A 21,994-nucleotide genomic window follows, 5' to 3' on the forward strand; every position below is an offset into this window, starting at 1 on the left:
CTGCTGCTGCCAGAATAAGAATAATCCTCTCTCTCTCTCTCTCTATTCTCCTCTCTTTGCGCGAGACATGATCTATATGACAAATCAAGGTTTTTACCTCATGCATGCCATTTGAACGGAGAAGGCGTTGACTCGAAATCCATCCTTCTTCGATATCCAAACATCGACACCTACTGCAGCTCGGCAATCTTATTGGTTATTATTTGTCGGCCGCGTGATCCATGTGCTGTAAGCGATTTCATTACCAATAACATATTTTCTGTTCTTTATTTTTGTTTTTCTCAAATAATGCTTAAAATATCTCTCACCAGATAGTCTCCCAACCCAAAACACTGTAATGAATTCACCCATCAATCTATCTACTTGGACCGACAGATTCTATGGATCGATCTAATAGGATGAAAATTATTTTCCATGTTATTCCAATCAACAGTTGGGAAAAAGAAGGCATATTTTTGGAAGGAGAAAAAAAAGCTAATCGCCGCCGGATGTCTCTCGAGACATATTTTTATGTTACAGCTGGAAATAATTGGGAGTCACGTTAGTGCAGTCCGACGGAAGCTGCCTAATGAGTCTTGGCAAAGTCGTCGTCACTCTCAAAACTATTTTTCGGCATTAGCTCGGTTGATAACAACTTCACGAGTGGGAATGGGGGCATCGATGATTCGTCCAGCGATTGACGTCTCTAATGATGTTATCATTGAGCCACCAAACACGTGTTGGGTAGGTGAGATTTCAAAGATTACCGTGCAAAGACAGCATCTAATGGGTAGGTCATTTCGGTGCCGTGTAAGCCTTTAAGAGCCTCCCCCAAAGAACATCATCAAGACTGGTGAGATGTTGATCGGCGAATCACATCTGCTCGAGACACCATCGGCTACACATAGCAATGAATAAATACAAGATATCAAGATTTACGTGAAAAACTCTGAAGAATAAAAATCATAAGATAAACCAGAGAAAATTCACTATAAAAATAATGAATATGTAAATCTCATAGTCTTACGCTCAAAACCCAAATAACAATCATAAGAGAATAATTGTGATACAAGGATTACATTACTATACACAATATATAAAATTTTCTTAAGTAATCACAGCAAGAGTCTACGGTAAATCTGATCTAACCTGGATGATTGAGAACACCTCTATGTTGTCCTTGTCTTCTTTTCTTTTTTTCTTCTCTTATTTTTTTTAATCACGTTGGTATTTTTTTCAGACAAGGATTGTCGGCTAAAAAAGAAAAGATGTTACGGGTTATTAAAACCCATTGTGGGCTGAACTAACAGGTCATCTACCTAATAATTTATTTTTTCTTTTTTTCCTCATCTATTTTTATTATAGTTATCAAATCTGAATCGGACCGGTTGGTCAAACTATACATTGATCGGATGACAATAAATGTGAAAAGAGAGAGTTTGTTGCTTAAAACTATATTTGTTTTAAGAAAAAATAATATTATTTGAATGTTTGATGACTTTATGTCTTAAATATAATAGTTTTATTTTCTTTAATTTTTTATAACATTTCTTTTTTGATATTATTTCAAATACAATTATTTTTAACAGATCTAATAAGAGTATTTTAAATCTTTTTATTTATAATAACGGATAAATGACAGAGAAATAAATTGGTGTGTTTGGGGCCCTATTGTTGGAGCATAAATAAGGCCCAAGCCCATTATGATGGGCCCACAGCCTTCCCTAGACGAAACAGAACCCCCAACCCCGGCCTCCTCGCAGTGGGAGGAGAGGCCGACGACGGAGAAGACGACCCGGAAGAGAATACGGCGAGAAGACTAATACAAGCGCAATTATAAAGAATCGGAGAGCGGAGACGTCGTTCAAGATGGAACCCTAACCTTAGAAGATTCCACCAAGAACTCAGGAGACCACGCCGAAGCAGCTATCTTGCGTCACGGAAAGGCGGCAGTTTGGAAGGAGGGGGGCCGGGACAGTGTTTGTAGGGTTACGGTCAGATCACCACGTGACGGGCCGAGATTGCTTGACGCAGTCAAGTCTGGCCACCGCGGCGTAGAATAACAAGTCAAATTTTGGATCATTTTGTCGCGTATTAATATTTATTGGAGTTGTTTCACCCACCAAACGACAGGCGGTAAGAAAACGACAAGTGTCCAGATCCGTTACGGAAAGCCTGTCGCAAGCGGATCAGATCCGACTCGGACATCAGTCGCATGCAGAATTCAGCTTGATGACCAAAACTCCATAACATTTAAGTGTAGATTTCTGTCATCCGGAAGGTTAGGAGTTCCCAAACAACCTAACCCCAATCTTCCTCGAACGAGCCTTTCGATCGCATCATTATCGAAAAATATTTTATATACATCTTTTATTGTCAAACAGGTCGATTTTGCTCATATTATTTGTCAGAATCATTGTCAAGACATCATCAGATGATAATTTATAATCGAATTTGACTGCTTCATAACTAAATTTAATCATATCATTGTTCGAGGACACTTCATAGTCTTAGTGATCAATCTTCAAAGGCTCGTACTCTATCTTTTCGATCAAATCATTAGGCAAATGTAGGGTCTATGGTGAAACTCAATGGTCGAAGAGACTCTGTAAATAGGAGATGCTCGACTTTTGTTTTTCTTATGCTTTCTTATAAACTCGTATCTTATCAACCTTTCAAGCTTTAGAATATTGAACGAATTCTCAACCCCTTTCACAAGAGGTTTAAAATCTTTTCTTCCACTTTTTCTTCTCCGTCCTCATCGATCTCGGGTTGGTCATTATGGGAGGAGACTAATACGATCGAATCAAGTTACGAAACGCCTCTCGATAATGATGTGATTAAATCTAGCCATAAAACATTGTCTAATGATAACATAATGAAATTAGACCGTGAAACATCTCTCAATAATAATATGAAACATCTGTCAATAATAATATGATTGAATTTAGCTACGAAGCATCATCTAAATTTATTCATAATAAATGACGTGATTAAATTCTTCACCTTGGTAGGTATCCTATGGTGACCCTTGTCACATGTTGGGATAAGATGGTTAAATAATGATCAAAGATTTGGTATAACTATTATCGTTTTACAAATTAATTCCCTACCTTGTTTTTAATGATTTCCAAACTATAGAGTTGTACCCTTTGATCTACCTAAGTAAATCATATGCTTCTACCAAAATCCTCAAAATCTATTCTAAGTTAAGGGCTCTACTGAGTTATTTTCCGAATCATTTTCCGAATCCCACACTCGCTCGCTCAATAATAAACTTATGACGAGGTTAAGCTTAGATCGTCTCCAAACCAAAGTATGCAGTACCAAATGATACCGTCCGGTACAGGCGATATGTACCGGTCCAAAGATATACCGATACACGGATCACCTGGTACCGCTATAGTGCTACAGTGCTATACTGTAGTAGTGTTATAATATAAAAATTATAAAATAATTCGGTGTATCAGGGTATACCGCTCGGTATACTGGTACCGTATTGTATCGAACCAACCTCGAAACATCGATAAGGTACGATATTGCATACTTGCTCCAAACTATATCTCATGAGAAATATATATAATCGCTGCAACTATTACAACTATACGCTGCAAATAGTTATCAATCCATAATATCAAGCCACATATGTAATTGACACGACTACAGTTCCATGCCTTCCCTCCAAAAGAAGAGACTTGGATAGACCCAAATAGGGGAAGGCCATCGAGGCTCCCCCAACTGTGCCAGAAACTGTGCTCGAAACAACAGCCTTCTGGAGATGGTATCACCACTACTCACGGAGACTTGGCTCCAGGTCTTGTCATCCAAGGAATACTCCACCCATGCATCGCATCCAGGCGCCGCCACATAGACGCAGTTGCTTCTCCCTCCCCAGCAGCTCGGATCGACGCCGGAAACAGGGCATTTCCCTCCGCAGTCGATGAACAAACAGTGGTCGCCCAAGCTCTCCACCTGCGCCCACTCCATCCTCCCAAAGTCTAGTCTGAACACATGGATGCCAGTGATCCACGGGCGGCCCTCTTGGACGAAGAGGACCGCCAAAAGCTCCCCCCCGCACTCCACCAGCTGGGGCCCGAAGTGCCACCGATCGTAAGCCGCCGGCGGGTGAAGCCCTCCTACGTCCAGCCGCTCCACCTTGAACTCGGGAACGAACTCCAAAGTTAGAAGCCTTCCGATGTTGCTTATGGCAAAGATACGATCTTTGAAGCGGAGGACGCGGGCAATGTAGGACTGCCCCTTCTTGAGGGGAAGCCGTGCCCATTCCGGGTGAGGTTCTCCTATCCGGCAGCACATGAGGGAGTACCTGGAGTAGAAGAGGAGGAGGCAGCAGTCGGGGGAGGCCGGTGGCGCCGTGAGGGTCCCGTAATAGAAGGAGACGCGGTCAGGGGGGAGAGCCGGGAGGAGGATCTCCGCGCCGGTAAGGACGTCGGCGAGGACGGGGTCGCTGCGGGGGCGGCCACGAAGGAGGATGAGGTAGCCGTGGGAGTAGGCGAGACAAAGGTCGTCGGCGGCGGCGGACGAAACCGGAAATAGGGATCTGTACGGGGTTCGGAGGTCGTCGAGGGCGTAGAGGGAGAAGCCATCGCTCTCGTCAGCTGCGAGGAGAGGTCGAGCTTGGCGGCGATGGAGATGACAAGGGGGGCGGAGGAGGAGAGGAGGGCGGGAGGAAAGGTAGAGAAGGGCTGCGGAAGAGCGTAGGAGCGAGCGCCAGGAGCGGCAGACGGCAGCGAAGGCGAAAAGATCGAGGAGGGAGGGGAGGCGGCGAAGGACGGCGAGAAGCGCGAGCGCCGGCAGCTCCGACCAGGGGCGGTGTGCCATATGGCCGTCTTCTGTGACCAAATGCCCGATACGGCTTCGCCCTCGATGGTCAGAAGCTCGTCGTCGTCGATTAGTCAGCAGAAAAATGCCTTCGAATGTCCGTTGACTGTGATGAGTCTTCTCATAGTAAAATAACCGTATTAGCCGTAGATATCACGGGTAATTACAAATGACCCATTATAATTATCTTTAAAGATTTATATTCATATTTCCATAATTTTAAAAAATAAAATATCTAGATCTATTTACCTATCGATATTAATTTTACTAATAAAAATATAAAATAAAAAAATAAAAAAATAAAAAAATAATTTTAATATTTGATGACGGACGATACTGTCACGTGCTCACGTGTTCCAAATCCCCGACGCCAGTGCCCGTCAATTGGCACCGTAGACATAAATACTGTAGACCTGACTGTACACGGCAAAATGTCATGCTATCCTCACTATTGGCCTTCGTGATGTCAATGATTCATTTAAGGAGCTTTTTGGTAAGACCCTAAAGTCTTATCGTAGGCTCTGATACCAAATGATAAAATCCTAAAGTCTTATCGTGGAAGAAAGATGAGAAAAGGGATGAGAATGATCACTTCGAGGGGATCGGCCTCCTTGATCGCTTCGAGGGGATCGACCCTCCTTGATCTCTTCGAGGGGATCGGTCCTCCTTGATCACTTCGAGGGGATCGACCTCCTAGGGTTTATCAAAAGACAGAATAGTATTTTTCATAGATTACTGAAAAGAAGTAGTTACATCCCTATTTATAGAGTTCTATCCAAAGTCCATCAAGACTTGAACTCTAATAATAAATAAATATTAAATAAACCTCTACTTGATTCTAACTAAATCAAATCAACTCAATAAACAACTAGACTAACCAGACTCAATAAACATTATTCAAAAGCTTATAAAAAAGATCCTAACACTTTTGTACAATGAAGTCAGTCATTGCCGAAGAAGTACTTTCCGTGGGTATTACTTGTGTTTTTGATGTTTCTAAAATGAAAAAGAAGTATGTTGCTTTCAATTCACCTTTAGGAGGTCATAACTCTATATTAGAGTCGAAAGTTGCTTTTGAGAACATTGTATCTTGTTTTTATTATCTTTTTATTCTATCGGTTCTCTAAAGCTGAAAAGTGGAAACTTCAAACAATGAAATTTTCTCATTTTGAGGAAAGATTTTATTCAGATACATATAGGTTGTCATAATATTACCGGAAGAACAACTTTGTTTCTGTTGAAAAGAACACAACAGAATTGCTTGATTCCATTTTAAACATAAAAGTGATTGATCATTATACTACTGGATGGCCGTCAGAGGCACAGCAAGTGTTCCAAGTGATATCTCAAGGAACTTGCAAAGAGTGTATCTATTCAAAAATTTCTTAAAGATAAACCATTTAAACAAAATTTTTCTAAAGCTACCAATGGTGTAAGACTCTGTATACCTTTTCACGCTCCAACCAACTGTGGGACTAAATGCGAACTTGGATGGATAAAACTCTAATGAGTAGGAAGAGTAATTGGGGCAGGAACATACAATGTCTTCGAAAAAATTCGAGATCAAATTACAAAGGTAGCAATGAAAAAAGGCGAAAACCATGGTCGTCTCAGATCAGGTCAGCGGGTCAATCAAATATATGATTACATATGGTGATGGATGGTATATGTTGGGTGATTCCAGCTTCCCATATTGTACAAGCTTACTGAACAGTGGTAGAACACCATCTTTGAGAAAGATGATCGGTGTGCCGCAACAGGGCATCCTTGATTCTTTCTTGTGCATCTGCACTGCAATTGTTTGTTGGCCGGCGGAGCATGGTGCCTTTCTTTTCTTCCACATTAGGATCTGTGACAACGCAGGAACACACAAACAAAGCCAATAATTGCATATGAAACCTATAGATAAAATGAGGTGCATGTTGCAAAATTTAACATCACCAGACACAGCTACTGTCTTTGGCTTTCTCAAGTACTAAATCAAAATGATTCATGATATTTGAATAGCCTCCCATGAGAAGCATCACTGACACACACTGATTCAAGAAACACTACAGTTGAACAACCAAATGCAAACAAAACCTTACAGATTTCATCTTATAAAATTTCTCTCTCACTTGATCTAAGAAAACCTTACAGAATCAATCAAACAAAACCTCAATGTCATGGATGCATCATCTTTCAAAAAGATAATGTTCTTTTATACCAAAGAAGCAAAAAGTTAAAAAAACAATTAAGTTGCATATGTTTAAGGCAGGAGGAGATCACTTAAAGGAAATTGAATAAAAGCAAATATCTAGTTACGAGTAGGATGATTTGTACCTTGAGAAGATATTTACAGCCTGCAATTTGGTCTCCTACCAAGGATAAAATTTGACTTAGTTTTGACTTCGACATTATTTTTTTTTATAAACAAAAAGAGGTGCATGTGGGATGCACCTTTTCAGGACCTCTGTATACAAGGGACCCATCATGTAAACATTTCAAAAAGGATGGCAACATTGTAAGCCTAGGAAACAAGATATAAGAATGGGTAAATTACCTCAAAAGCGCCTCTTCTGCTGAGGATAACCAGGATTCTGCATTCCCAGCCCTGGATCTTTTCGTCTCAACTGTTCCCAAAAAGAGAATATATAAACATACAATTACTCAAATTAGAAAAAATAAGCGCATCTAACAGGAAAAAAACATATGGCTGCAAAGACTACCTGTTGCTGATGGGCCTGAGCAGCAGCACCCCTTTGCATTGGAATATTACCAGAAGTAGGAGCACCAACACCAGTTTGGTTTGCAACATTAAAAGCCGGCATGCCTGTGTTCGGCATCCTTTGCATTCCAACCACATGCATAGGCCGAGGCATAGACCTTGGAGGCGCAACAGATGCACCTGCTACATTACCAGAAGCAGCATTTCCAGAAGATACCTAATAACAGAATCATGTGATCAGGGAAAATAAATGAAGGCCATATAGTTGCAGAATCCAATTCAGGATGGTCCTCAAATTTTTGTTTCATTTACATGGATTATTCTAAATGGAAAATTGAGGCAATAAATAAATGACAATAAGTTGTAGAATGTAGATGGACTTGATTTATAAACAAAACAAAGAAGTTGCAAAACTGAATTGTGGTACATAACCAACAAAACAAAGATATAAAAAAAAATGTAAGTTCCTAACATGCCACATTTCAGACTCCATTGTTCATTATTTATGTCTGAACTGAAACGACATTACATTTATCCCCATTTGAACATTTCAAGAACAATAGGTATTGTATTTTGAATAGACTTGGTTATATACAACTCAAGTCCTATTGTAGATGCTTAATGAGTTTTCTCGTACAATGATAGTTTATTTCTAACCTGGTAGATTAATTTGCATCATACTTTTAAGTGGACTTATACTTGACCAAGATAAAAGGAGATGAGCCTTCAAGACCTTACCAAAAAAAATCTATTACAGACTTCATTGCTACCTTGGTAGAGTTTATCCTTCTCTGTGTTGCCAATGTAACACCTTACAGACGTATTTCCTCTCTGTTACCAGATTTCATGGAGTAGAACTTTGCAATGGGGCACTTAAATAAAGAATGTCATAATTTGTGTAATGTCGTAAACAATAGTAAACATTTTAAGGATCAGAGCATTATGATAAGAGTTTTCTATCCTTTTTATCGATGAAACTATTTATGGCAAGTTAAATAATTAAATAGATATCTTAAACTTGAATTAATCAGACAACAGCAAGAGTTGTAAGCATGTGGACCAGGTTAATCATAGTAGCTAACTCTGTTAACAAGTTCATGGTTGGAGGATATCAGAAAATCAATAGTCTCTTCCTTCTTTCAGAAGTTATGTGAATATTTTTTCCCCAATAAGTTCCATGGTGTGCATTGTGCAAAGAGGATACCAGTTCAGGCATAGTTTAAAGTTTGTCAATACACATTTTTCTAATGCAAGATATTATGGTGCACTTCGTAGTTCATACCACTAATTCTAAAAATTTAGAATAATCAATCATAAACAATTCAACACTAATCAGGAAAACTCTCGAGCAATTTTCTTTTTCCTCCAACATCCAAATTCCAAATATACAATTGCTATCTAAGTACAATAATGTGACATCAATTATTACAACAATTGAAAAACAATTGGTTTCTATTAAATAACAGTTCGATACAGCACAATTCAAGTTTGTAATTTTTGCATCTGGACCAAGCTTTCACAAATCTATTTTGAAAAAGCTGAGATGGAGATGTAACTTCAAGCCACGAATGGCTGATAAAACTATGTTCATTGTTCAGTTGAAAAAGTTTAATAGCAATATATACCAAAAACAAGCCAAACTTTTGATAACTTCAATCGAGAAAATAAAAAATAAAGCTTGCTTGATGAATTCGGTCCATGCATAGACTAATTACATGGATATTAAGACAATGAACTGTCTAAACTTAAAACAACTATTCCATGAGATGACAAATTAATTCCCTTCAGTTGCTACTAATTCAAATGCAAACCAAAAAGTATTAAACTTAGACAAGAATTGATCAACCTCATACGTTATGAAATATGCAGTACAGCATTCTAGGTCTTATTGAGAAGAGATAATCTAACAAGCCTTTCTATTATCCCCTTTTCTACCATTCATTTAATCTTAACTTTTTGGTGATAAAAAATCCCACGCTGGCTTACTAATAGTTGGCTTGTGATCAAGGTATCAAATATTGATACCAGTAAAATTATTTTCAAGCCAAGGAATGCCATTATCTTGGCTTTGATATTTGTGTTGCAATAAACCAACTGGACAGCAAGCCAAAACTTAGGTACTTGTGTGTTCCTTCGATGCATTGCCAAATGTAACAATCCTAACACTTTGGTATCTGGCATTAACATCAAAATTTCCAAAAGTTCAGTAAAGGATATAATTATTCATGATTAAAACTGCTGACTACATTCACTATCTGCTTAGCATACCGGTTGAGAAGGCTGGACAGCAACTGTTCCCTCAAAATCTGCAGTAGTATCAACCGGACGAGCAGGGTAATTAACAATTTTTTCTCCTGGTTGAGATGGTACCAGAGCACTGAGCAATCACAGCAAATTTGCATTGTTAAATTACAAGAAGACAAAGGTGAAATGTGTAATTACAAATCATGGAAGGCCAGGCATTCATGAGAAAATAGCATGAGTTCAAATGTTTCCTTTATAGGACAAAATGAAAAAAATAACTAGATGCAACCTAGTCTGTGCAGTATGAACAGAAAATAACTTACTTCCGTCCTGGCAAAGGATCCATCCGAAAGTACCTGAAAAGCCAAACTGAAAATATGTTCATATAGAAGAATAGAAATAAGTGTTCTAATTCCAAATAACATATCTAAAATTTAGAGAAGAAAGGTACTAGACAATTGTCAAACAACCTAAACATATACATGCATCACAAAAAGAATGCATTGAATAAACTTTCCAACAGCTGCAGGGTCAAAATTATGTAAATGATAAGTGAAAATATAAAGTATTGTCAAGTTAGTTTTGTTATCCTGCAGGGTTGAGATGAATTTTGTTGAAAATCCTTGCTGCACAATATTTTATCAAAATCTGCTACACATTGGAGGTTGATGATGGGTTGAATTTGTATTTAAGACTTTACAAGAAAACTATTAACAACTACACTTAAGCATTAAGTCATGAAATATATGGCCCACAACACATTCAATTTCAATTTTTGTGCTAAGAGGTTTGTGGAGCTATGTTGTAAAAATTATGGTGTCAAAACAACCAACAATAGAGGGCGTTTGAATTACTAACCTAGTAGGAAACAAATATTTATGGATAATACAAGTGGCAAGTTACATTATGATACCACCACTACATTATTGTTGTCCCACATGCCACCTGGTAGGAAATAATTCTAGGCATATATGCTACTTGATGGGCTTGAATCAAGACACCCAACCTTAAAGTAGGCAATATTGTGACACCAATTATTCACGCAGGAAGTTGATCATGAGTTAATACAAGACTTAGTGGGTCAATCAATAGTGACATTGGCTTAAGCATAAAGGGCCATGTGCTTTAAGGCCTACTATAATCAAGTTAGGGGGTAAGTGATCCATCAACTTGTCATGAGAAAATGTGATCTTTCCAAGCTTAATATCTGAGATCAAATTGATAAAACAATTCCCTGCCATCAAAAGTTAAATATGTGACAGCATCTCTTTATCATCCACAATGTATTCACCAAATAAACTGTCGCAACCACAGAGGTTCATCATCATAATCTTTCAGCATGATTTTATATAGTGAGAAGAAAAAAAACCATTCTGATGCTGTAGTTAGTTATTTAACATAGGATTGCAAGAACCAAACATGCATATAATTGATTTTTTTGTGATTGATTCAAACTAATAATTCCAAGGACACATAATACCTCCATTTAGACCTATATAGAAAGTAGGTAAAGACTTAAATTGAGTGACAAGAATTGATAGACATGCTATCATTAAATTGAGCTTAAGCATCTTTAATAAGTGGTTCAGGTTAAACAAATTGACAGGGCAGTCATCTCATGAAATCAGATTGTGAAGATTATATCATTACCAACCTAGTATTGGGCATGGTGAAAGCTCAAATAGGAAAGGATTATCCATGGATAAGACTAAGGGGCTCGTGAAGCATCATCGGATTGGGCCTCACATGCATAATGCTACTGTTTAATTCTAGGCTGGCTATGTTAGTTCCTCACGAGGACATCAACACCAATAAGATTGTAACTCTCCAGTTTAGTCTCATATCGGGATGAAGAGAATACTTGAATGAATTTATAAGAACTAGATGAGTCTCCTACCATTAAAATGGGTTTACACATTTTAAAGAAATGGTTCAGAAAGTTAATGGGTCAATTATCCCATCGGACCAGATTATAACAACACATTACTGCAACAAAAGTATGATGTTGTTCAGTATGCTATAGTGATACACCAGTAATTCCATACCTTAGTTTGATATTGGTACTGATGCCTTACTGCATGTAGCCATAATCTTCAGGATTAGAACCCTTACTAGAGAAGTTCAGTTGACACATTTATATCATTCACAGTCCACCTTAAAAAAAATTGTTCATTTCCTCTCAACTAAAACTGATCGCATGACTACCTACAGTAACCTAGCTCATGCAGACTCATGAACTTTTAATGAACACAATATACAATCAACAGGAGCAATCCTAAGTGGACAGTTATACAATTTAATGCCAGATGATCATGTACCTGGTCTAGCAAAAGCCAAGTGACTCAAAACTTATACCCCTATTGGTAATATGCAAGAAGTAAATACAGCTAAATAATTTAGTTCTTCCAAGTTATCTTGCAAATCTCAAATAATTCCCGCACAAGCTCTAAACTTGACCTCTTCAACCTAATTAACAATAAGTCTATTGACGAGATCTATGGAAATTTATAAAATTTCCGATACCAATGAGGTATCAAGCAGTCAAGACTTTCAGCTTTTCCACAATTTAAACTAGCCATGATGAACTCAAGCAGTTAAACTAATTTCATTTCCCATTTGTCTGCTCTCTAATTGATTTTTGTGTTTTACTTTAGACAAAAGCAACAAACGATATGACAAGCTCTCTAATCCTATTCATGAGGATGGCAATCCTATATATTCTATACTCCTTCAATGATCAGAATACACAATGAACAGGGTCCCATATATGGCATTGCTGGAATATGCAGCACAACGAATATTAAGTTTGCCATTGTCATTTAGCAGTTACAAGTGAAATAAATTTGTATAGAACACTTCCATGACAATTCTTGTTGCCAATCTCAGTAAATAGGTATAAACAGAATTCGATTTGTATAAAAAAAATTTATAGCAGTTCATGTCATCAAATTACAAAGAAAATTAAAAAATTCTGTTAGTTCTATAAAATACAAGTGGGTTTTCATAAATTGTAAATGCTTCATGAAGTTCATGAACTTTTTTGGCAAAATAATATATCACAAAAATTACAACAGATGGTTTAAGTTTAAATTATAATTATCACAAGGCAAGCCAACTTAGAATTGAGTTTTTTGTGAATAAATTAATGTGTACAACTATACCATCTTCCAGTAAATCAAGGAAAAGAATGCAAAATTTTCTGGATTTTTTGGATGTAGGAAATTGTCAATTTTATGACCAGAAATAATGAAGGCGCTTCCATGGAACAAAAAACAGAATTACATTTACTAATCATGCTTTCGGCATCAGTTTTCAAGTTTTTTATATTCAGAGACAAAAGTAATAAGAGAAAGCAATAATGCCTTATAGAATGCCATATTGTTGCCTATAACAGACTAGTCTATATGGCTTGACTTATGCCTGGTCATACGGAAGAATCATCAAGAGCCACTTCAACAATGACAAGCAACAAAAGACAAAAAGACAGGAGATAATTTTATTTAAAAAGAATTAAGAAAATCTTTACTCGTGCTCCAGAGCTTGCGCTGCAGTTATCCGCTTTCGAGGATCATATCTGACAAAAAAATAAGTTTCACATGAGTCTATGATCCCAATGTGAAACAGATCTTTCCATTCGATCTGATTTCAGGCAAATGAAGAATCATAATTATACATATGAACAATATGGAGGTATTATGATCACCACAACAAACATGACCATAAAGTTTTTAATATGGTGAAGAACTCTGATGTTTCAGAAAAATTACATACTCCAGCATCCTTGATAGCAGATCAAATGCAGGACTTTTCTGAGGCACAGAAACAAAATTATGAAGACCATGGTTCTCGCTGCAGAAAATAAAGTTCAAAATATTTATACTGAGTCAAGTAACTTTATTTTTAAAAGGAATTGCTTCCCCTAATGTCAAGGAGAGATAACTAACTACTTATGGCCCTGTATATGTTGCTGGTCATTTTGCCAATGCGGAAGATTGACCAATGTAGGCCACCTTTCAGGTGTAGGATGCCCTGTAGGAAATTATTGCTTATATTTTTTTTCTGTGGGAAAAATAGTAGGAATACATAAATGCATGAGATGCTCACTCACCTAGGACCTTGAATATCTTGTCCAATTGATCAAGCTAAAAAGGGATTTCAGAATTTAGAGATCACTGGATAAAATTAAAAAGACTACACTTGATGATAAATAAAATATTCCAGTGAAACTAATCGAAGATTAAGAAAGACAAGGGGCCAGAAAATTTACATCTTAGAAAATGAACTGTTACCTGAAATGGGTTGGATGTACCCTTGACTTCTACTCCTTGAAATAATGGTTTGAGAGTCAATAGCTCAGCAAAAATGCATCCAACAGCCCACATATCTAAATGCAATTTAAGGGTCTCAAACTTTAACATTACGAATTTATGACCAGTTTAAACCAGCATCATATGATATGCCAGGATACCAACAGCGCTTGTATAGTGCTTTGCGCCAAGTAGCAGCTCGGGAGCACGGTACCAAATAGTTACCACAACCTGTTCATTAACAAACACCAAACAGATGAGCTTGTGAACAAGGTAATTGACCAGAATAAAACAAAATAGGCACAGATAGGAGGATAGCTACCATCCTCTGATAACAAGAAATATGAATATTCAACAAAGAAACAGCTATAGTCATCACCTGGGATTATATATCTTTCTTGATATCCATTGGCAAAAAGCCATATAGTAACTTAATAAAGCTAAAGATTATAACACAAAAAAAAACTCTAATATACTTAGTTCATAGCAAGCATGTGCCAGACAAAATTAATAAGATTTTAATTTTCAACATATTCTACTCTTTCATTTCTACCCTATTATTCAATATGGGTCATAACTTCATCTTTCCATCCATTGAACCTCTAATTTGATTAACTTTTTAAGTTTAATACTTTGGGACCTCCATGATACACAAAAAGAAACAACAGTTTTTCCTTCCATAATTTCTTGTAATGCAAATCATTCATATCAGAGACTTTTCCAAACAAGGTGGCATCTGCTATATAACAGACTTACAAGGATAAACAGAAGATCTTAAAAAATTTATAATTAGATAGAGAGATAGATAGAGAGAGAACTATCTGTCCAAGGATGTTCTGAGTAGGTGGAACTAGAAATAGTATGAAAGTTAGCATGACATGAAATAGAATGAAATCTCAAACAACTGACTGACGAAGATAAATAATATCATGAACTAGCTACTCAAAGCTGAATTTTTTTGCATGTGACATAGGCAATTTTTACCCCATTTTCATACAAGGGCTTCAATGGAGCTTGATAGATCCGGGCAAGTCCAAAATCAGCAATTTTTACAACTCCATGTTCTTCCCCATCACCCATAACCTGATACAGATCAAAGTCCAACTTGAAGAAAGATAAAGAAATCATTTTTTTATAACTTAGAACAAGATGCAATCAAGAAATACCAGAATATTTGATGGCTTTAAATCCCGGTGTATAATCCAATTACTGCAAGCAAAAAGATTCTTGACAATTTCAGCAATTCTAACATTTTATTATTGATGTATATGCGACGACGATGGTAGCAATATCACATATAATATCAGAATCCATGGCGTCATTGCATCTATAATTGTCACCTATGAAGATAGTTTAGTCCATTAAGAAGCTGCCAGAGCAATGACTTTACAGTGTATTGATTGATGCCATGGTTAAGCTTCTCTCGATGATGTCTAATGATCTCCTGTAGTGCATAAGCATAAAAGGACAAAAAGTGATGAGACAAGTAAGAAATACAATAACAGAAATTTCTAATAGCATAACAATGTGGTCCAGTTCTTTACTGCCTTAAGTAAACATTTGGCATGCCCAACCTATGTTTATGTTTTACAACTGCACATCAAGGAGTATAATTCTCTTATAGTTGATCCAAATGATTTATTTAATTTCCTTTCATCAGCTTGTATCATCTAAATTGGTTTATTCACTAACTATGATACCATCTTTCATTTTTTTTTCTATCACCATATCATGGCAAGTGATGAATTTGTTTCCTAACCTCTCTTTTCATATCTCAATAACCTAATCATGGTTTTTATCAGCAAGAATCAAGCATAAAAAGTATGCAGCAAGCAGGTATTTATTTTTCAGTCCAATCTAGATTAAGATATTATCTCAGATAAATAATATAGATTTAAGCTTTAAGAGAGAAGGAAAAGCATCAGCGGAGAAAAACGAAGCTGAAGCCAAAAGCAACAGTAACAAAAGAGCACAAGAGAAACAGGAGGAGCAATAAATTGAAGAGAAGACACTATAAATGGCATTAAAACAAATGAAAACAAATAAAACCAGCAGTAAACAACGAAGAGATAGTAGGGGCAATACAGTCAACAAGTACATCAGAGATAAGTAAAATACTCTTCAATAGAATAAAACAGGAGAGGTTGGTCTGATAAGGAGTATAATACAGTGACCCCTTATGCCATGGAGAAAACAAGAGGGAGAATTAAGCAAGTAATTAATATTTATCACAATTGGCAAAAAGTGATTGATTTTTTTTTTTTTTGTTTAAGTGGATAATAGGTGGATGAATACACAGGTTCTTGCTTAAATAGGGTTTGGAAAGGGTGAATAAATCCAACCTTACGCCTTGGGCAAAGAGGTTGTTTCCATGTACCTAAATCCTTGACACCCAAATCACAGAGAGAAACCTTCATGTGGCATATAAAATTTGGAATACTAATGGATATATAAGCTTTCAAACGGCACTTGTAAAACTTCCTCTTCGGTAAATTCACATGCAAATTACCAGTTTTATTCCTTAATATTACTTTATATAACAATATTACATGCTTATCATCCAAATAAATACATCTTTTGATAGAAATCAATGAATACTGGTATCACAAAATTTTTTTCTTGACAAGATAATAAGCATACTCACATAAAGATCATGCTCAGCATAATCAAATGCTAGATAGAGAGACATATCCGCATGATTGATGTGCACATTCACTAATTTGACGACATTCTCATGGCAAGTTTCTCGTAATAACTGCAGTGACAACAAAATAATGTGAGAAAATCATACAAAATATAAACTGGTACACAGATACATCTCCACTAAAACAAAAGTGGCTATGTTTGTGTACAATAATTGAAATTTTAATTGAATGTTCAATCTTTTTTTTAATAATTTTCTTCAGATTCTATCTAATATTCTGTGTTATTGTGCACATGCATTATAACTAGCCACAAAGAAAAACAAAAATTTGCAGAATGAGCAACTAATGGGTCGATGAGCAATGCAAAAATGATTAAACATCATTTACCAAACATGAAACTATTTATCACATATACGATTACACATCTCCACTGTGTTATATTTAAAATGTTGTTTTATCAGACTGTGGTTGACACCATGTGCTTGTTACAGCCCTGCATCCTCAAACTTGAAAGTCTGAACCACCAACTAAAGTCTAAATCAACAGTAGTAGATGCATCTAGCTTGTAAACCAACTCAATTTTCTGCCAACATCAAATGTGAGAATAAACTGAGATGTGACTCCTGCACTTAAGTTTTAATGTGCTTGTCAATGTTCAAACATAGCCCACAATTAAATCCTAATATGCATATGGCCCAATCTACTGGTGTCTCGACACCATGATGTGGCTGCAACCCCATTGCACGGATAGTCCCTTCCTACTTGTGCCACACCATACCTAGTATGGATCATTTCTAATATACAACAGTTTTTTAAATTAAAGCTAGGCGCGAAGGTTTTAAAATACCCGAGGCACTAGACACTCGCCTAGACACCCACCCGAGCAAAGCGAAGGGCTCTCAAATATTAAAATATAAAAAGTATATATTACAATTGATATATATGATTATTAAATAAAATCTCATCCAATATTTCTTATAGAAGCTAATTTAAATTTTATCATATATTAGAGGGACCTGTTGGTGCAAGGTCAACTAATTATAAAAATAAAATCATAATATAAAATAAAATCAACTTGCCGACCAGGGGCAAGTTTGTAGCTTCCTACGGACTGTCATGGATAAAGTTGTAAACGGAGTGTTTGATGTAATGCTCATGTATGTCCGCATCTTTTGATTTTGTTCATGTTTTGCACAGCATATAGAGAGCTTGCAATAGGTTTGGCAACCCCATTTTGGCTGGTTTTGGTGGTCGTTTCAGGCTTGTACATGCAGGTTGTGTGCAATCGTCATGCAAAGGCAAAACTGCTCAAAAACAAGTCATCCAGGCAACCATTTTGAGAGTTCTAACTCTACAGAGTGGTACGAAGGGTCAGCCAATACAGCACCTAGGAGCTCCCTAGGTGACACATGGCTGGATGAGCCTTTCGGGTAGTGTCTAGGGTTGGTTCACTGCCTCGTTCTGCAACAGTGTCATATGAGCACTTGTGGGGACTTTGGGCCACGTGGATCACCTTGGACCTTTTGTCATGCGACCATTCAGATCTTGCAAAGTCCATATTTGTAACTTGCATTACCTATCAAATGTTTGCTGAAATAGTTGCCTGTGGATCCTGAGTTAAACGCTTTCTCTAACTCGTCTTCTCTTTTGTAGGTCTTTAAGGGATCATAAGAGGTTTCGGGGAGGCTAAGCCTTTACAGACAGACATGCAAGGGTGTCGCACGACTTAGGCAAAACCAGCTAAGCCCATGACAGGATAACAGCAGAGGAGGTTTCGGACCTGTCCCTCGGTGGTGGAGGGAGTTGTGCACGAAAGCAGCGACGGCAAAGGAAGCTTTAAACCTATCCATTAATGGCGGAGGGAGCTACGTGCAAAGGTAACGACGAGGGAGAAGATAGGTTGACCAACGAGAGTCTCGGGTTTTACTTTCACTAGGTCGAGGTTGGGGTTGAGGGGGTTTTACTATGAGGTTTAGTTGGTTCAATTAAACCAACTAAGTTATTGTTCGATCGAACCAAATTACACATTCTAGTTCGATTCGCTGGCATTGAATCGGGTGCTCACACAATGTCTGGGCGCCTGGGCTCAGGTGAGCGCCTAGGCGACTCTTCAGTGAAGTGTGTCGCCCAGAGATTGTGCAAGGCGCTCAGGCCTCACCTCACGTTACCCGACCACCTAGGCGAGGGCTTGGTCGCTTATTAAAACACTAATATACAGGCAATCATATAAAGCTTAAATTGATGAAATCCATGTGTTTCTATAAAAGCAACAACTAAACACTAAATTCTACCTCCACTGAGATAATTCAAGCTGTAAAACTGTTTGATCCTCTCGCCGGCCATGATATAGGAAATAAGATGAGAAACCATTCAAAGCCACTTAGTGTATCCTTTGGTTGGACATCAGTGTTTTCATCAATCACCTCCTCCATTTACCGGGTATGGCATCTCGTGTTCATGCACAAAAAAACTGCGCCTGACCATCCCAAGTTGGCATTTATATAGCAAATATCATCTACAACACATTCTTACGATACTAAAAACTAACCTATAAACTAAAACAGTTGTGTCTCCCAACTATTCTCGAGGAGGGGAACTCATCTCGTCCTTGTAATACGAAAAACTAACATATAAACCATTATAGTCGTCTCTGATCTATAGACTCGAGGTGGGAAAAAAGAGCAGCCTTAAGATTCGAGCCCCTGAGGACCAAGATTCACCGACTTGATATATCACCAGAACCAACCAACGAAAAGAATCGATAAAAGGATAGATACGCACCATGATCTCTCGGATGGCGGTGGGGGAGACGCCATCGCCCTCTTTGGATTGCTTGAACTTCTTGATGGCAATACAACCCTTGCGGAGGCTGGTCCGCGCCAAGAACACCAGCCCGTAGGTCCCCTCCCCGATCTTCCCCACGAGCTCGTACTGCTGCAGCCACGCCGGTCGATTCCCTCCACCTCCCCCGCCGCGGCCGTCGCCCATCTCTCCGCTCCTGCGGAGGCGTCGCGCCTGCCCTCCTCCTCCTCCTCTTCCTCCTCTACGGGACGCCGCCCCCCTTTGTGCCCTTCCCGCTGCAAGACTCTCGTTATTGCAATTAATATTATTACCGTGGTGGTGAGACAGTCGTTTTAGTTGGTGGGGTAGAGGAGGAGGAGGACCGACCGTGTGATGCTGCTGATGATGAGAGCATCCTCTTCGGGTCACTAACCAGAGAACTGTACCACTTGTTCTGGAAACTAATCTCACGCCCTCCATTTCTTTTTATCGAAGGCTTTATATAACCATCACTGCATCTGATCATTCCGGAGCTAAGTCGGGCGGGTGGATTCACTTAATTAAGACTGTCACGTGCAACGCATGTGAGTAAGAGATCACGTTTAAATTTCAAATGTATCCTCAATACTTTCCTTTTCACAAAAATAGCCTTTTTTTTTCCAAAAACAAATTATATTGTTTACTAACAAAATTAGACGTGAAGGATTATTATTTAGTTTTAAGGGATGTATCTCTATGTTAACATAAACAATTAGACTTTGTCCGAATAGGAAAGTTCCAACTTTGAAAGGTACGTACATTTTATGTTGAAATAATTTTAATTTTGATATTAAAATTTTTCATATTATAGTTTATGATTTTAATTGATATTAAAATCATGTTATTGAAATCTAAATTATCTTAAATCATGAAAAAAAATTATATATATTTAGGTATTAGATTTGTTTTTTATATATTTGTGCATTAAATCTATTTATATTATTATTATTATTATTTTGATTGTACGACTCTTGTATGATTCATCTGTGTTTGTATTATGTCCCTACTTTAAAAAATTGGTCTATGGTGCTCGTAGCGATACAGGTTTTCTCGTGTGCATAGAAAATCCACGAATAATGAAGATGAAAAGAAAATGATGTGAAAGGAGAGGAGGTGTAGCACCACTAACGACAACTTGCTATCAGTGGCGATGCTACTACCTATGATAGCGCTTTGATGAGCTGGCTATCACAGACAATGTTGTAAATATAGTACTTGATGGAATGCTCGTATATGTCCGTGTATTTTGATTTTGCTCATACTTTATACAGCATGTAGAGGGTTTATAGTACGTTTGACAGTCTATTTTGATTGACTTTTATAAATATTTCAAGCTTGTAAACATATGTTTTGTATAGTCATCGCAGAGATAAAATTGCTCAGAAATAAATTATCCAAATAGCTATTTTAGAGATTGTGGTATAAAATATCAACCAACATAGCATCGAGGAGCTACATGGATAGCATATGACTAAATGGGCCTTTATATAATGTTTAAGGCTAATTCACTATCTTATTTTTCTATAGTATCATGTAAGCATAAGATAAACTAAGATCAACAAAGTCCATAATAGGGTGACGACCTATTGCTTTGCTGATGTGCGATAGCCCTACTGTTTGCGACAGCACAAGAAGGGACGATGGCGGCTGCAGGGTTGTAACAATGAACTCAACTATGTGCTTCCCTGTAGTCGAGGTTAATGACAACGATCAAAGGCTATGATGGCGGTGGATAGCAATGCTATGGTACTCATAGATATAGCAATCGGAAAGGAATAATACTACATGAGGGGCGTCGATATCGAGATAACAGGCCCAATGAGAAATCATGCGGAATGAATAAGCCACGATAAAAAACCAACCGAGTGGGTATGTACAACTCGTGATTTGTCGTGGTTGGGTTGTTAAGTATCGCTACCTAATGTAGTTGAATTTTTTAAAATGTAATTTATTTTTAATCTTATTTCATTTTAGTTTGACTCATTTATTGTAGTATTCGTAAGATGAACCAATAAACTAAGTTAAAATAAGAGTATAAATGATTCTCTTATCAGAAGGTTAAAAATCAAAATGATAGGAATAATTATAAGATTTCCACTTAAATTGTCTAAGATCTTTCTTTTTAAATTTTTTAATGACATTTGATGAAGAAGGAATTGGAAAGAGAGAAAAATACCCTGAATCATATTAGGAACATGAGGAGAAAAAATATCTTAGTAAAAATAACATAAATGATACCCTAAATGATAGTGTTTCATAAAATGACACCCAGTTAAACTATATACCCATGATTTTCATCATTTGCTAAAAATACTATTTTGTCAAACCTAATGAAACCAACAAAAAGAGTCCTTAATTTTTTCTATTGATATAGGATGAAATGAAGAACTTATAGAGCTTTGCTCCCCAAAACTATCGATCATTTGATCCCACGAGATCACCAAGAGTATCAC

At 37.4% G+C, this 21,994-nt stretch overlaps 2 protein-coding genes across 5 annotated transcripts; both read right to left on the bottom strand.

Annotated features, from left to right (window-relative positions):
• Positions 1 to 3,539: 3,539 nt before the first annotated feature.
• On the bottom strand, positions 3,540 to 4,893 carry LOC135652141 (uncharacterized). Its single transcript, XM_065172877.1, has one exon. The coding sequence runs from the start codon at positions 4,816 to 4,818 to the stop codon at positions 3,640 to 3,642; it is 1,179 nt and encodes a 392-aa protein (XP_065028949.1). The 5' UTR covers positions 4,819 to 4,893; the 3' UTR covers positions 3,540 to 3,639.
• A 1,417-nt stretch (positions 4,894 to 6,310) lies between these two features.
• Positions 6,311 to 19,796, bottom strand: LOC103972210 (cyclin-dependent kinase E-1). 4 transcript variants are annotated; one of them, XR_010502367.1, is made up of 17 exons: positions 19,503 to 19,796; positions 16,721 to 16,831; positions 15,417 to 15,520; positions 15,243 to 15,285; positions 15,061 to 15,159; positions 14,238 to 14,307; positions 14,059 to 14,153; positions 13,878 to 13,911; positions 13,714 to 13,798; positions 13,541 to 13,618; positions 13,296 to 13,343; positions 10,093 to 10,125; positions 9,794 to 9,902; positions 7,527 to 7,742; positions 7,361 to 7,430; positions 7,141 to 7,270; positions 6,311 to 6,667 (listed from the first exon to the last, which is right to left on the bottom strand). XR_010502367.1 is itself a non-coding variant. In XM_018821080.2 (17 exons), exons 1-15 carry the CDS (start codon positions 19,707 to 19,709, stop codon positions 7,362 to 7,364), a joined length of 1,398 nt encoding a protein of 465 aa, XP_018676625.2. In that variant the 5' UTR covers positions 19,710 to 19,796; the 3' UTR covers positions 6,311 to 6,667; positions 7,141 to 7,175; position 7,361. The 4 variants fall into 4 exon arrangements, 3 of the variants coding, with proteins under 3 accessions (XP_018676625.2, XP_009384737.2, XP_018676623.2); XM_018821080.2 differs by having other exon boundaries at positions 7,141 to 7,175; positions 13,717 to 13,798; XM_009386462.3 differs by having other exon boundaries at positions 7,141 to 7,175; positions 19,503 to 19,795.
• Positions 19,797 to 21,994: the final 2,198 nt, after the last annotated feature.

This window comes from Musa acuminata, chromosome BXJ3-11, assembly GCF_036884655.1.
Source record: "Musa acuminata AAA Group cultivar baxijiao chromosome BXJ3-11, Cavendish_Baxijiao_AAA, whole genome shotgun sequence".
Classification (NCBI taxonomy): domain Eukaryota; kingdom Viridiplantae; phylum Streptophyta; class Magnoliopsida; order Zingiberales; family Musaceae; genus Musa; species Musa acuminata.

Excerpts from the sequence above, each read along its gene's own strand:
- LOC103972210 (XM_018821078.2), bottom strand. The coding sequence starts at position 19,709 with ATGGGCGACGGCCGCGGCGGGGGAGGTGGAGGGAATCGACCGGCGTGG. Across the intron at positions 13,799-13,877 it reads CAAGATATTCAAGGTCCTAG|GGCATCCTACACCTGAAAGG; the intron begins GTGAGTGAGCAT and ends AATTTCCTACAG. Across the intron at positions 7,743-9,793 it reads CTGTCCAGCCTTCTCAACCG|GTATCTTCTGGAAATGCTGC; the intron begins GTATGCTAAGCA and ends TTCTGTTATTAG.
- LOC135652141 (XM_065172877.1), bottom strand. The coding sequence starts at position 4,818 with ATGGCACACCGCCCCTGGTCGGAGCTGCCGGCGCTCGCGCTTCTCGCC.